This window comes from Gopherus flavomarginatus, chromosome 19 (genome assembly GCF_025201925.1).
Source record: "Gopherus flavomarginatus isolate rGopFla2 chromosome 19, rGopFla2.mat.asm, whole genome shotgun sequence".
Taxonomy (NCBI): Eukaryota; Metazoa; Chordata; order Testudines; family Testudinidae; genus Gopherus; species Gopherus flavomarginatus.
In genome coordinates this window covers 22,765,643-22,781,398 of record NC_066635.1, presented here as the reverse complement: position 1 = coordinate 22,781,398, position 15,756 = coordinate 22,765,643, and the positions used below count along the sequence as shown (strand labels likewise).

At 39.2% G+C, this 15,756-nt stretch overlaps 1 protein-coding gene across 6 annotated transcripts in view; it reads left to right on the top strand.

The window, feature by feature from the left end:
- The window catches only part of GOSR1 (golgi SNAP receptor complex member 1), a 108,509-nt gene that overhangs the window by 3,765 nt on the left and 88,988 nt on the right, over window positions 1–15,756 (top strand). For 5 of the 6 annotated variants that reach the window (XR_007770349.1, XM_050929019.1, XM_050929020.1 and 2 more), the window contains exons 2-6: window positions 400–520; window positions 3,209–3,296; window positions 3,557–3,664; window positions 6,005–6,096; window positions 9,136–9,210. Coding sequence is in view for 5 of the 6 variants with exons in the window: in XM_050929019.1 (XP_050784976.1) it covers window positions 400–520; window positions 3,209–3,296; window positions 3,557–3,664; window positions 6,005–6,096; window positions 9,136–9,210 (484 nt within the window). In the remaining variant the exon portion in view is untranslated. The remainder of the gene's footprint in view (window positions 1–399; window positions 521–3,208; window positions 3,297–3,556; window positions 3,665–6,004; window positions 6,097–9,135; window positions 9,211–15,756) is intronic. The other variant, XM_050929022.1, reaches the window with a different exon arrangement.

Here is a 15,756-nt window from a genome sequence, read left to right as displayed (position 1 = left end):
TGGCACCATGTCAAACACAGCAGAAGACGTGTGTCCCTGACCTATGGAGCTTAAAAATCTAAACAGTGTGTTCGCCAGTGCTTCATTCAGTCCAGTTCTGAATAACCACAAGAGGGCTTCTCCATCCTGGCTAAGTCTCTGGGTCACTAGTCTGATCTGCTGTGATGGAACATCTATTACTTCTGTATTTTCATGACTTGTGCATACATCCAGGCGTTTAATCTCTTTTGTAACAGATCCTGCCTGACTTCTTATTTTTAATGATGTAATCTCTTATTCTGACTTCCTCTCCTTTATGTTATGCACCCAAAATAGTTTGTTGTAAAAAAGCAAATCCCAAATATATTGGATTGTAAAAGGACCTGTTAACCTCACATGTATCATTCTGTTGTTGTTCAGATCTCAGGAAGCAGGCTAGACAGCTGGAGAATGAGCTTGATCTGAAGTTGGTCTCCTTCAGCAAACTGTGCACAAGCTACAGTCACAGCAGCACCCGAGAGGGAAGACGCGACAGGTATAGGTACTAACAGACTTCTTCATGTTTTTTTAAAAGGCTGCTTTAAATACTCTTAATTCATTTAATCTTCCACTTTTCTTTATTTGAACCTTAGTTTTTCAAGTAGCTCATTAGAATAGTCCTTCCTGGGCATTAGGAACCATATGTTGGTCTTCATGAAGCGGTGATGGTGATCCATATGGATGGTGCCCATTCAAGGACAGCAGTGGAGTGTTGTTAGCATGATGTAAATCACTAGAAGGAATTGTGTTTAAGCTGTAGTTGGTATTTGTGGTAATCAATAGATGAGGTGTGTCCTTGTGAATGGCAGTACAACTTGCTGCACCGTCCGTGTTCAGGTTGTATATTCATTTAGAAAATACTTTGCAGTCTTTTAAGGACTTCAACTCAAAGGCTGGAAAGCAGTTTGGATACTGATGAATTTAGCCTCTCAAATCTGCATGTGGTCTGGCTAGCATTATGCTCCCCATTGTAAAGATGAGGAAATTGAGGCACAGAGCTGTTGTGACTTGTCCAGGCTTGCATAGTGAGTACATGGCAGAGCTGGGGTTTGAACTGAGGAGTTCTGACTCTGAGCCCTCTGCTCTAACCAATATAGGTACAGCCGCTAGTTTCAAGTTTTCCTTCAGGATTACTGGTGAGGACTCCTTTTTAAACATAAGCCTTTTACCAAAAGAGCTAATAAATGTTCTTCGTCTGCAGGTGTCAGGTTTATGTGCGTTCCCTAGTTAAGCATAATTAAGTTTTATAAGTCTCACCACCTTGAGGACCAGACTCTCTGATTCTTTCTGAAATGTGAAGACAGCTACATCATTAACTTCATAAATGGTGCCCATGCACATGCAGCCTTCTCTCGATCAATCACTGTGTATTAGTTGAGTCTGTTGCAATGGGAATCGTTCTGGAACTCGCACCAATCCTAACGTGAGAGAAATCATCATCCATCAAAACCTTCCCTAAAGCTTCCCTCTACTGGATTGCCTAACAAATATTCAACAATATCTAGGCATCCCGTGTACTGTGACCTCTGCTGCTTATTCTGAACATGATTGTGTCACTGTCACCTTTTCCTCCTTTCTCCCCCCTTCCTGTTTCTGTTTGTGTCCACCTGTTGTTGCATAGAGGCTAAAACTGTAGGCTCTTTGTGGCACGGAGTGTGTGTTTTGTTACATGTAGCACCCAGCACATTGGGCCTTGTCCCTGACTGAGCTCTGTCAGTGTTTCTGCAATACAAAGAATAATAGAGCTTAAGACACCTAAATGGAAGCATCCCAGCTTGACTGCCCAAGCATTAGTTATTTTCGTTCTCATTTTCTCTTCACTCCCCCCAGTCCACAGAAACAGACCTTGTTTGTTTTACCTGCCTTTCCCAATAAGTGTCAGTATATTGCAATCCTACCCCTTGAAAGCCACGTTCCTCCTCTCCTAACACAACAGTTCTCTCTCTGTGTTTGTATTTCAAAGAGAGGACACCAAAATGGATTGTGTCTAAACGTATTGTCGGATTGAATGTGTCTCTTCTGACATTGCTCAGGCTGAGCAGAGTGACCCAGAATCTGTTTCCCAGCCGAAGCCCAAGAGCAACGCTAGGAGTGACCACTCTCTTCCTGAATCAGAGCTGCTGCTGCCACCACCGTCGCCTCCATTTCTCATATGTTGCCAGAGTTGTATTGTGTGGTGTTTGCCGTATAACCCGGACATACCACTGACTTCTTGTTTCCAGAGAGAAAGATGGGCCGTAGAAAAGACACTAGTTTTCTTTCCTCTTCCTATTCCAATAGTTGCAGGTTACCAGAGAAAAGAGTATTGCCTTCAAAAGATGTAAACTGTTACCTTACAAATGTCGGTCTGTTGTGTGTTTGCACCTATCCCCTTGCTTGTATGATTTTTCCTTGTGTAATGTTTAACTGCTTTGGTAGGCATAGGGGAGATGGACTATGTAGAAAACACAGTTTGTCCCAATTTTTCTATGTGGCATGTTGTTCTTGTTCAAAATGCATCTGCAGGAGTTTCTAGCACTGTATTGTTAATGTACATTTACATAATTATAACATACTAATATTGAAACCCACTTTCCTGCTAAAAGGGAGTCGTAAAGAACAGTGTGGGAAAGAAGCATCATTGTTTGGCAAGTAATGATTTCCGATGTGATGTGCAGTAGATTCAGTACCAGATATTAGCTTCAAGAGGGAAGTAAGGCTATGTCTTCACTAATGCTTCTGTTGGCAAAACGTGCATAGTTCAGCAGTGTGAAAAAAACAGCCTCCACCCTCGGGCGACATAAGTTTTGCCAGCGTAAGTGCTCATGTGCACAGCGCTATGTTGGCCACAGTGCCTCTCCTGCTGTCATAGTTACAGCCGCTTGTTGAGCTGGTTTTCTTGTATCGATGGGCAAGCTCTCTCCCATTGGCATAACGTGGCTACACGAGCGCTCTTCAGCGGCACTGCTGTGAGTGTAGACGTGGTTGAGGGGTATATAGCTCATGGTATTTTAACGGAGGTATTGGATTCATGAGGCAGTCAATACAGGGAAAATGTATCTCTTTTCTAAATTTAATCTCTGACTTTAGGAAACCTACTTAGAAAATAAAATTGCCCTTGTACTTACGCCTGTTATTGACACGTGGTGTCCGAATAGTCACAAAAGAATTTTGTACCTTTCAGTAATTGCTGCTGCTCTTTTCCTCTTAGTTCTGATACAACTCCTCTCTTAAATGGGTCAAGCCAAGACAGAATGTTTGAAACCATGGCGGTGGAGATTGAACAACTTCTGGGAAGGGTAAATGAGTTCTCCTATTCTTATTTCAATACCTAATAGGACTTGGAAGACCTTAATAGATCGAATGTTCCTGCCTGGGCTGTAGAATGTGCACTTGATGACACAAGATTGCAATATGCCTCCATTAAACAAAACAAGATGTTTAGTAACACTGGTAACAGTGGTTGGTAGATGCTTCACTGAAAACATGTTAATCAGCATTGTAGCTACTTTATGGAAAAGTGTCCCTTTGGTTTTTTGTTTTTGTTTTTTTTCCGTAGCTTACTGGAATAAATGACAAAATGGTGGAGTACACCAACAGCGCGGGAGTCCCATCCCTGAACGCAGCACTGATGCACACATTACAGCGTCACAGAGACATATTGCAGGTAAGTCACATGCAATACATTTGTTACTTGTTTTTACGCTGTCTCTTCATTGTAATAATACTTGGGAATGATACTTACTGATATAACCTCACACAAAATCCAAATACTCTTGTAGAGGTGTGTGTGTATAAAAATGTAAAAAAAAAACCAACATCCCTAAAATGTTGATTGGCAGGCAGAAGTTTGAGGGGTGCTATATTGCTGAAAAGTAAATGGTATCAGTTTTTAGTTGTGACCAGTGCATAGCCGGTTAAAATGTCTGATGGAAAAGACATCTTCGTCTCATATGCTGCAAGGGAAGGGTATAGAAAATAGGATCCTAATAACCAAAAAGGAAATAATCTTACCCACAGCTGCTGTGGTTTTGCACACTATGTGGATGGAATTATTTAATCATTTCTATCTTAAAAGAGTCATCTTTATAACATTTACCTTCTTGGTTTTCTGTATATTTCAAAAATGATATTATGAAGCTATTTTTGGTCTGTGATGTAAGGTTTTCATGCTTGGGTTTCTTCTACTCTCTCTTTTGTTAGCATCCAGTAGTTACATAAACTTAATTTCAGTTGGGACTCTCAGCTGAAGTAAAAGCTGTCCCAAGGAAGCTGTTGAAATAAGCAATTGAAAGCACTGAATATGAAAGTGAACCTCACATTCAGAGGTTTTAAATGCAGCTAAAATTAATGACCAAAAAGATGACTATGCCATAGGTCCCAAGAGGTCTATGCAGTTTTCCAGATTTAGTGACTACCTGATCTTGATGTGAAATTATTAGGAATGTTTCACAATTTCTCAATATTTGAATGTGTGTGTGTTCTTCCACTAGCTTCCCAAATATGTCACGCAGGGAGTGCAAGACCTCTGCACAAGCTGACCTCCAGTTTCTATTTGGTGTTTCCATTTTAGAAAGGCTTTCACTGTGGTACACAGGTCTTGGACCTTTTCACTGTAGTACTCTGTTTCCTTTGCTGAGAGGGGAAAAATGAAATCTGCATTAAAAATAGTTGACAGATATTCAGTTAAGATCCCAAATTCCCCCCACCCCGTCTTCTCAGCCCACTCCCCCCTCCCACCTACCTCCTATTCCAACCCCAAGGCCACCACCTCACCTTACATGTGCATCTTCTCCAGGGTCCAGGCATCTGTTTAATGGAGCTGTTCCTGCGCAGCTCCACTAATTAGGTGGATGGCCCTTTATTTTCTTGTGTGCGGATGCCAAGGCACACATCTTAGAGGAAACTGTCTGCGGACCACCGGAATGGGGCTCATGGACCACTGGTGGTCCGCAGAGCACAGTTTGAGAACCTCTGCACTAGTGTCTGAAAGTTTTTTAGGTACTATCTTTTTACTTTTCCTATCTAGTTAACAGAATATACAAACTTAATTCTCGCAAAAAATGTTTGGTTCATTTATTAGCAGGAAAATCGTGCTGGTTGTTTGGGTAATATGGAGAACCGGGTAACGAAGGCTTGGATAAACTGGATTCTGGTGTCTTAGAATTGGAAAAAATACAGAGAATGGCAGCAAAAATGATTAGGGGTTTGGAACAGTTTTCATACTAGGAGAACGTAAAAAGACTAGGGCTGTTCATCTTAGAGAAGAGATGATTAAGAGGGGATATGACAGAGGTCTATAAAATCATTTCTAGTGTGGAGAAAGTGAATAGGGAAGTGGTGTTTACCCCTTCACATAACACGAGAACCAGGGGTCACGCAAGGAAATTTATAAGCAGCAGATTTAAAGCAAACTTACAGACGTCCTTCACACAGTGCGCAGCCATCCCGTGGAACTCATTGCCAGGGAATGCTGTGAAGGCCAAAAGTATAACTGGCTTCAGAAAGAATTAAGATAAGTTCATGGACGATAGGTTCATCAATGTCTGCTCACCAAGGTGGTCAGGGACATAACACCATGCTCTGTGTGTCCCTAAACCTCTGACTGCCACCAGCTGGGACTGGATGACAGGATGAGTCACTTAATAATAATTGCTCTATTCTGTTCATTCCCTCTGAAGATTCTGGCACTGGCCACTGTTGGAAGACAGGACACTGGGATAAATGGACCATAGGTCTGTTCCAGTATGACCATTTTTATTTTATGTGAAAACAAGAGGAGGGGGTTATAATGAAAGTTCCAGTATAACCTTAACCACTGAGATCATTAGTAAGCAAGTATTGTAATGCAGTAGAAGTAATAAAACTTTCGAGCCTGTTTTCCATTTTTACTAGCCTTTTTATTGGCTAATTTCCTGCCCATTTAGTATCTCTTGGTCAGATCTTGTTGGCAGAGTGTTGCCATTGTCAAGATCTAATGGTGCTTAAAATACTTGTTTTGTTACAGGATTACACACATGAATTCCATAAAACCAAAACCAACTTTCTGGCAGTACGGGAAAGGGAAAATCTCTTGGGATCAGTACGGAAAGATATTGAGTAAGTCTGAGTATAAACAGTAGAAATAGACTTAAACACTTCGCTTGTCCTGACTGGAAGAAGCATATTTCTTTGAACTATTATCCCGTTTTCTGAGATATTTTGCATGATCTTTTTAAAGTGCTTCTTTCAGAGGTGGTTCATTTCAAGAACATCATTGGGCGTATTATGAGGCTGTACATTGAAACGAAAACTATTATAGCCAAATGTTCCAGTACTAAAATACCCCGGCTCTCCTTTCCAGTAGCGTGGGAGGTGTGCCTCCCTAAATCAAATGAATTTGTATATGTTTAAAGGAGGGTCAAAAGCTTCCAATGTAAAGTGAAGAAAAAGACTATTCTGATTGGAGCAATTGTCATAAGTGTCAGGTTGAATTAATGAGTTGTTTCAATCAGATCTTAAAAGATGCAAATTGCATTTGAGAATAAGCTGTTTAGCATGCGTGTTAGAGATCACATTAACAGCTGTGGATGTAAACCACAGCTAAAGACTGTCCATGAGGCAAAAGTTAATCTTTGAAAAACCTTTCGAGAAATAGTTCTGCCTATCCTCACGGTCCTCTCTTCCATAGATTTAATTCTAGGGATCTTTGTTTGAAAATATAGGATCTTCTGTTTTGTAGGAGCTCTCCTGCTTTTCTATATTCCTCACCTTGAGATGGATTTCTTTGTGACAACACAAACCTCACAACCCTTTTAACTTCACATGAGGGGATTGCAGCAGGAGCATTTGCTGTTTTTTAGGAGCAAAGATTGTGTTTTCATGTGAACTTCCCTGGTAGCAGTAAACTGTAATAGTAAACAAGCAGAACTGTGTTCAAAACACAGGCCCAGTGCTACTTCCATTGAAGTTAGTGGCAAAAATCCTTTTGATTTTAGGGTGGGGTCCAGAATGTTTTTCAGTGAATCTCTGAAAAACAAACCTCAAGTATTTGCAACATAATTAAGCCTGGATATGAACTGGAAGTTTACTTTTCCTTCTACAACCCCCTAGTGAGTCTCTCTGGAAAACCAGCAGAGGGCACCTGCCTTTCCTTTATCTATCCAGTGTACATTTCAGAATGCTTCCCTCAGGGAAAGAGAAATTAGAACATGTTTCTGAATGGGAAAATAGCAAACTCTTTTCTGAGAGAGGTTATTTTGAGCCCAGGTGAAACTGGGGAAGCTGTATGTACTGATTTATTATAGCCTCTCTCTAGTGTAGGGTTGGGTTCCACTTTGCCCTTGGAAAACTGCGCGTGTGTGTATCTATGTACACACACACACACACACACACACACACACACACACACACACACACGTATGTATAGGTAGGGTAAAACACATCAATCCATTTTCTATGGTTGAGTCTATCCGTTTAAAAAAAAAGTATTTTAATGACACTGAGACTTTTTTCCATTTGGTGATTTAGAAAAAACCGAATTTAACATACAAGCTAGGTCTGTCAAGCAATTAAAAAAATTAGTGATCATTAATCGCACTCTTAATAATAGAATACCACTTCAATGTTGTTGGGTGTTTTCTACAGTTTCAAATATAATGATTTCAGTTACAACACAGAATACAAAGTTACAGTGCTCACTTTGTAGTTATTTTGCACTGTAAAAAACAAAAGAAATAGTATTTTTCAATTCACCTAATGCAAGTACTGTAGTGCAATCTCTTTATTATGAAAGTTGAACTTACAAATGTAGAATTATGTACCAAAAACAACTTCATTCAGAAACAAAACTGTGTAAAACTTTGGAGCCTACAAGTCCACTCAGTCCTATTTCTTGTTCAGACAGTCGCTCAGGCAAACTAGTTTGTTTGCATTTGCAGGAGACAATGCTGCCGCCTTCTTGTTCAAAATGCCACCTGAACGTGAGAACGGGCTTTCGCATGGCACTGTTGCAGCCAGCGTCACAAGATATTTACATACCAGATGCACTAAAGATTCACATGTCCCTTCATGCTTCATCCACCATTCCAGAGGACATGCGTCTATGCTGATGACAGGTTCTGCTCAATAACAATCCAAAGCAGTGCGGACCGACGCATGTTCATTTTCATCATCTGAGTCAGATGTTGTCAGCAGAAGGTTTATTTTCTTTTTTAGTGGTTCGAGTTTTGTTGTTTCCACATCAGTGTGTTGCTCTTTTAAGAGTTCTGAAAGCATGCTCCAACCTCGTCCCTCTCAGATTTTGAACGGCACTTCAGATTCTTAAACCTTGGGTTGAGTGCTGTAGCTAGTTTTATAAATCTCACTTTGGTACTCTCCTTGCATTTTGTCAAATCTGCAGCAAAAGTGTTCTGAAAATGAACATGTGCTGAGTCATCATCCGAGACTATTATAACATGAAATATATGGCAGAATGCGGGAGAAATGGAGCCAGACACATACAGTTCTCCCCCAAGGAGTACAGTCATAAATTTAATTAACACATGATTTTTTTAATGAGCATCATCAGCATAGAGGCACGTCCACTGGAATGGTGGCTGAAGCATGAAGGGTCATGCAAATGTTTAGCATATCTGGCACATAAATACCTTGCAATGCCATTTACGAAAATCCCATGCAAAAAATCCCATGGATGGATTTGTAGGCTCTAAAGTTTTACATTGTTTTGTTTTTGAGTGAAGTTATGTAAAAAAAAAAATCTATATTTGTAAGTTGCATTTTCGTGGTAGAGATTGCACTACAGTACTTCTATGAGGTGAACTGAAAAAATTCTTATCATGTTTACAGTGCAAATATTTGTAATAAAAAATAATAGTGAGCACTGTACACTTTGTATTCCGTGTTGTAATAGAAATCAATATATTTACAAATGTGGAAGAATATCCAAAAATATTTAATAAATCTCAGTTGGTATTCTGTTGTTTAACAGTGCCATTTAAAACTGCAATTAAGTGATTAAAATAATTAATTTTTTTGAGTTAATCGTGTGAGTTAACTGCAATTAATCGACAGCCCTGATACAAGCAGATCAATAAATTCTGCTTTGTGAAAAGTATTTTCTGGGAAAATTGTTTTTCACTTTCTTGTTTTAAATCTTAGGTCATATAAAAGTGGGTCCAGTGTGAACAACAGAAGAACAGAGCTGTTCCTGAAAGAACATGAGCACCTTCGAAAGTAGGTTTTCTTAAATATGTGGGGGAGCCATTCTTTTTCTTATGGTAAACGAGTAAGAACAGCATCTACATTTACAGTGCCTAGGACGAAGAGTACAGGAGCCATTCATCCTCATGCTTCAGAACATAAAACAAGCTCAGCTGAGGTCAGGGAGAAAATCACCTCCATAATATTCTATAAGATGCTAGGGCACTACACAGGTTTAATACTTTCCTCTGCAGCATCCGGCATGTGGCGCAACTGGGCATAGGATAGTTGGCTAAGTAGACTGTACCAGTATGGCAGTTTCCTTGTGAGTTTAGATGTTTTGTGGCTGAAACTACTAATTAAAGACAAATGGAAGAATTCTCTCAGGGCAGCAAATGAATTATTTTGTGTTCTGAACACTTCCATTCCTTGGCAATGAGGTCGGTTTTGCAGCTACTGTATATCCAGCTCAGTTGTGCTGTAATTGGAAGAATCTTTCAGTGTGTAACTGCAATCATATTTTAACTAAAATGCTTTGTTTAATCGTTATTTTTTGTTGTTTGCACTTCCTTCTTATTTCAGTTTAATGAACATTGGAAGTTGGACAATTTTTGCTTAGATTTTCCCCAAAATAATGATGGGTTTATAATCCTATTGTGTTTTTGCTGATGAAGTATTTGGATAGAAGATTTTTAAACAAACAAGATTGAAATATATTACTGGCCAGGTTCTGATGAACAAAGTAAACTCTTTAATGTACATTACATAGGAAAGAACACAGGGTACAAAATTGTTACACTGAGGTCACCTATAAACATTTCTTTGCCACCAGCAATAGCAAATTTTGCTGTTGAAAGTGTTTGTGGATATTTTACAAGCCAATTCTGTAAGTTTTTGTTGTTGGCTTTGTGCCTCTTCTTACTCTGTGATTGTTTTAAAATAATGTATTAAATAAAAATCTTTCTGTATTAGCAATACCAGCATATGCCTGTCTGATAGGATGAACGTACGGTCGTCTTTGTAGTTGATTCTGTGGTGTTCAACCTAAAGCTGACATGTACAAGGGCTGTCCCCCAGTTGTATGAAGCAGTATACTGCTGTACCTGTTGTCCTCAGTACTGTTTATTCCTTGTGGAATATCTTCTACGTAACCAATGTATGTGCAAAAAGAACCTATTCAGCTTTTGTTCTTTATTCTATTTGCCTTTGGATTTCTGCTCTACTTATGTCACTAAATCTTTCTTCTTTTTTCTGTCCGTGTGAGACATAGAATGATACCCTGCTTTTCACTTGCCTATGCTAAGTGTGTAGAAAAGACTAGATCAACAGACCGGAATTACTAATACCCTTAAATACATCTAAAACTGAAATCTATTTTTTTAACCAAAACTCAAAAGGCAGCCCCAAGACTTCTCCTTAGTTCTGTTTTTCTCAGTCTAACTATAGAGGACTTCATCTATTTATAAAGTAGATGATCTCTGTTACTCTCCATCCATAGGGAATTGTAGTTTTGAAAGTTTGCCTCAGATACCAAGTTACATGGTCTCAGAGCTCTAGGAACTCAATGATTTCAACTGTGTGTATATGGGAGGTTTGAAACAAGCGCATTCAATCTGTTTTTCTCATTCAAATGAGATCTAACTAATCAGCATGCGCACTGGAATTTATTCCTCGTTTATGTTTAACACTTTTCTGTACAAAATGATGCTGTGCTGCCAGGCATTAAAAATGGAAATATACACAAAAACATTAGGGTGAAAAGGAGCAAAATCCCGTGGAACAGTGTCACAAAGCTGTGGCTCTTCAGGCATTTCCTTTCATTCAGGATATAGTCATATGATCTCACGCTCAGGATCTAACTAACTGATAGCCATATTTGGGCTTGGGAAGGAATTTTCCCCTGCTGGTTTTTGCCTTCCTCTGTAGCATGGGGCATGGGTCACTTGCAGGTTTAAAATAGTGTAAATGGTGAATTCTCTGTAACTTGAAGTCTTTCTTTAAACCCTGATTTGAGGACTTCAGTAACTCTGCCGGAGGTTAGGGGTCTATTTCAGGAGTTGTTGAGGTTCTGTGGCTTGCAATGTGTAGGAGGTCGGACTAGAAGATGACCATGATGGTCCCTTCTGACCGTAAATTCTATGAGTCTATATTTGTGTAGAAAAGGCTTGGGTTTCAAAGAAACACAAACTTCTATAACTTAGTATGTTTCCACACCCCAGCCATCGTAAACTATAGGCTGACACAAGGGGGCAGTATTTCATAGAGAAATTTTCATTTGTAGGCTGAGATTTGTTCCTAAAGATAATTTTGTGTTGTAGCCAAGACTATGTAAAAAGCTTTTACAGGAAATTAAAAATACAGTTTTTAGATGGGTGATGAAGTATGGGCAGGCCACAATTTCCCTTGGGATCCCTGGTGGCATTCAGAAATTCACCGGTCTAAAGCACAAGCTAATGATTTTCCTTTAAGTTCCATTTGTTGTTAACCTTTATAATCAAGAATGTTATTACATTCTACAGAAACAGTGCAATAGGTTTAATATCTTGGAGGTGAACCCTAATTGAAATTGAGTGCACTGATAAAGAACAAGGAGTGCCTATTAGTCTGAATAAACTTTTGTTCCAATATCATAAGGATAGAAAGCAAGTGTTAAGTAATGTTATAAATTTGGCGTTTTCTGGAAAAAAATGCAAATAATTTCCTCTTACAGGTCCTCTAAAATACAATTCTGATAAGTGCATAGAGAGGAAATTATCAACCAGATCTTTAAATGGCCCTAAAACAGTGCAATGAAGGCACCCCTTAAATATCTTGTATGTTTCATCTGATGAACGTTTTTAGAAATAATCAGGTCAAGCACCTTACAGAGGTATTTGTTACTTTGGTCTTTCCTGGGACAAAGTTTCATTGTGGTGATTAACTTCTGTTGACTCATGACTTTTATTCTTGATAGCAGTCTGATTTCACAGTAAGGATGATCCTTTTCAGAAGGCGGGTCAGAGTATTCCTGTACGTGTGTGTGTCTACAATGTATAAAATATTAAAGGGTTCTTCAGGCTTATTTAATAGATCAATTGGAGAAACATCTGTGCTGCTATTATTTCTCTCTCTCTCAAAATATGCCCAGTTGACACTCAACTCGATATTTTGTTGAGTTGTGATCTCTTACTGTAACAGATAATGTGAGGTTTAGAATTAAGAGAGTTGTTTGCATTTTAAATCTAGTTAATAAAAATGCTGCTGTTTATCTGTTCTAAAAATATACTTTAACTAAAAATGAATTTGGTAAACTTTGGTACTTGATAGAATTTTCCCTGGTAGCCGTTCGTCTTACAGAAGGTGGTGCCCTTTTTGGTTGATGAAGTACAGGTAGCTTTCTTGCCTGACTTGTGCTTCACCGTAGGCCATTGTAATCAGTCAGCCAATGTAAAATGCTGAGCTGAATCATTGTCAGGCTTGTTACTATATTATTTATTTTGAATGAGCCCTCACATTTCCGGAGACTTTCAAAGGTTATATGAAGATGAAATAGCTGTTAGGGATTCACGTGAAGTATAACTTTTTTTATATAGTCACTTAAAAAATGCAGGTTGTCTTACAGTTCTCTGAGATTTTTATTTTCACATACGTCCATAGTGTGAGATTTACTTCGTGTTGTTCAGAGTAGTAAAACGCAATGCAAGTCGACACTTAAAATTCCAGTTCAAATGGAAATAAATACTTCAACACCTATGTAGTGATTTCTGCTTGCTTTTTCAGAGCAGTTTTTTTTAAGTGTGGAAGAAACTGTTACAGCATATATGGGAAGAGTTGCAACAACACCCACTAAATATGCTGGCCTAGATATTAAAACTAAAGCTAACTCTTAGTCCTACAATTAGTTGAAACTTTGGAACTGTGGGGTTCCAGTCATTCATCCACCACAAGTCAGTTTCTTCTTATTACCTTCATATAAATTAATACTGTAGCTGCATTAAATAAAATGCTCTTCAAAACATTTTCCAGTCGACCCTCCAGCCTTCTAGGGAAAAGGGAAACATCTTCCGAACTAGAGAGAACATCTTCCAGGGACTGATTGCAAAATATAAGGATTTTTTTAATTAAAACATTAAAAACAAAAATGTATAAACAAATTACATAGAGTGAGAAGTTATTTGAAATGTGTTGGAAACCCAGAGGAAACAATGTCATGGCAGAACATGGAAGGGCACGTTGCAAACTAGAGATAACTCTGAGGTATGTGCAGAAATGTGGTGTCAGAGCATAAGAAAAATGGCAAGAAATCAAAAACTTTCAAGATATTCAGAACTTTTCAAGTGAGAATCCTTAGGTCAAAAATAGATATTGGCATAGAAAATATTAAAGGATTTCAACATACTTGTCGTCAAAGAAAGTAATTAGTGTGATATTACTGCCAAGAAGCTGTGGAAGCTGGTGAATGGTCCATAGAAACCAGAAGGAGCTAGCAAATTATACCAAATGTGTTTCTGACAAAAGTCTGTGAATTTTGAGATGCTCAGGACCTGCTTCCTGAGGGTGTGCGCTGCAGAGAGGCTGTGATGCCAGGCCATTTGGCAGAGATAGCTCAAGTGTCTGAATCAACTATGAAGGTGACAGTAAGAGAACTTAAATATTTAAAAAATAAAATGAAATTGAGAAGACTGTGGCAGAGCTCCTGAGAAAACATTGGTACTATAGTCAGCCTTGTGGAATTCTTGCCAATATGAAGCACCATTTTGACCCTGTCATTGATATATTAAATACTTCAGCCTACTGCATGTTTATTTTAAGTCCTGGTAAAGGCTGGTTGTAGTACGGCTCTATGAGCTAAGAAGTGAAAACATTATCTAAGAATTGACGTGGTTATCCACTGTATTTAACTACCTTCTTCTACAAGGCACAATCAGGAGAGTTGGTGGTTCCCAAGGGAGATGCTATGTAACAACGTTTTTAAAGGAGTACTGTGTGTGTCTCCCTAACCAGTCTCTGTCATATACCATTATCAGATCCATGGGCTATAGTTCACCCAGCAGAGTCCAGGCTCATCCTTTACCCCTTCTTCTTATGTATGAGAGGGGACTAAAAGGAGACAACGGTTACTCCTGGCAATGTTCTCTTTGCTCTGAAAACGTTCCTGGGAAATCACATTGGCAAGTACTAGATCTTACAGTCTACAGTGGCATCTGATTGATGGTAGAAACTGGAAGAGAACCAGCAAGAAATGCAGTAAAGTTTCTGCCCTTCAGGGGTGCTGTGAGTGTGGCTCTCTGAGGACTTTGTGGAGGGACACGGACTCTCTTCTATGGTAATTCCTGCTTTGTTTCTAAATGTTACCTTTTTTACTCTTTCCCCACAGTGTGAAAATAACCCGCACTGTGATCATTCTAGGGAGTAGTTGTTGTTCATTGAGGCACTCTGGGACAGGAATTTGAGCACCCATAGGGATAGCAGTTTGACCATACTACTGATTTCATACTCTAGGGCTACACCATTGTTTTAGTTTTCTGTGGGGAAAACCAACTGCTTCTGTTGCTTTCAGACTGAACGGAAGTAAATGTTAAAGGCATTGGCTTAAAACATTCAGTAATGTGGGAAAAAACCACTCCCAAGTTGGCATAAACTATTGAAGCTTGATTTAGTAAAATGCTAATCAGGTGCTTGAAGAATTTGCTAGGAATGTTCACTCACTGGAATTTCTAAAGCCTCTTCTGTGGATTCAGCTTTTTCTTTCTTGATTTTTTCTTTTTTCAAAATCCAGAGCACTCAGAGGCCTTCATGCAGCATATTACTCTACTATATTTAGTCGTGTAATACATTTGTTATCTCTTCTGCAAAGATGATGTGAGTGCAAAATGGAGAATTGATTTGCTTGATTATACTTATGTAGATGAATTGTAAATGGAAGGAAAATTTTGACATCCCAACCATTGTGCGGACTCCAGGCATGCCTGTAGTATGCAAAATTCCTACCAATGGTGCACAAGTGATTGTGCCATCATGTGGATTGCACTTACTCTGAGTAGGGCTGACCAGTGTCTGCTGGTACAAATGCTAGTTTGGCAGCAAGTGCTGGTGTGCATGGTTCAGTTGGTTCTTGCAGTACCATCCCATAGTGCTGCTGCTCAATCTTCATTTATGACTTTAACAGCACAGAGTGCTGGATGCATACAACCCTCAGCTCCTTTTAGCTCTGGCAGGCTCAAGAGCAACAGGGTTTCCAAAGAGACTAGGGGGAATTTGTCTGGTTCTCCGCCCTCCAACTGAGCCCTTCACAATTGTGAATTGAAGGAATTCCATTATTTCTGTAGCTCCTTTGATTCTGAGCTTTAAAAGGAAATCAGACTTGTAGGTCAAGGGCAGTTTTCCACCTCTCTGGACAGGTAAATGAGTTGTTTGGGGCTATGGATAGGTTGAGGTAAGAGAGAATCATGTAAAGATCTCAATAGTTGTTAAGGGGGGAAGACCAGAAATTAGGTGAAATATTGTTCTGTTTTTGCAGAGGCTCCAAGACTAATCGATAAATGTGTGCACTTCACTTGTGAAAATTTGCTTCTCTCAGGTTCTCACAGTTAAACAGGC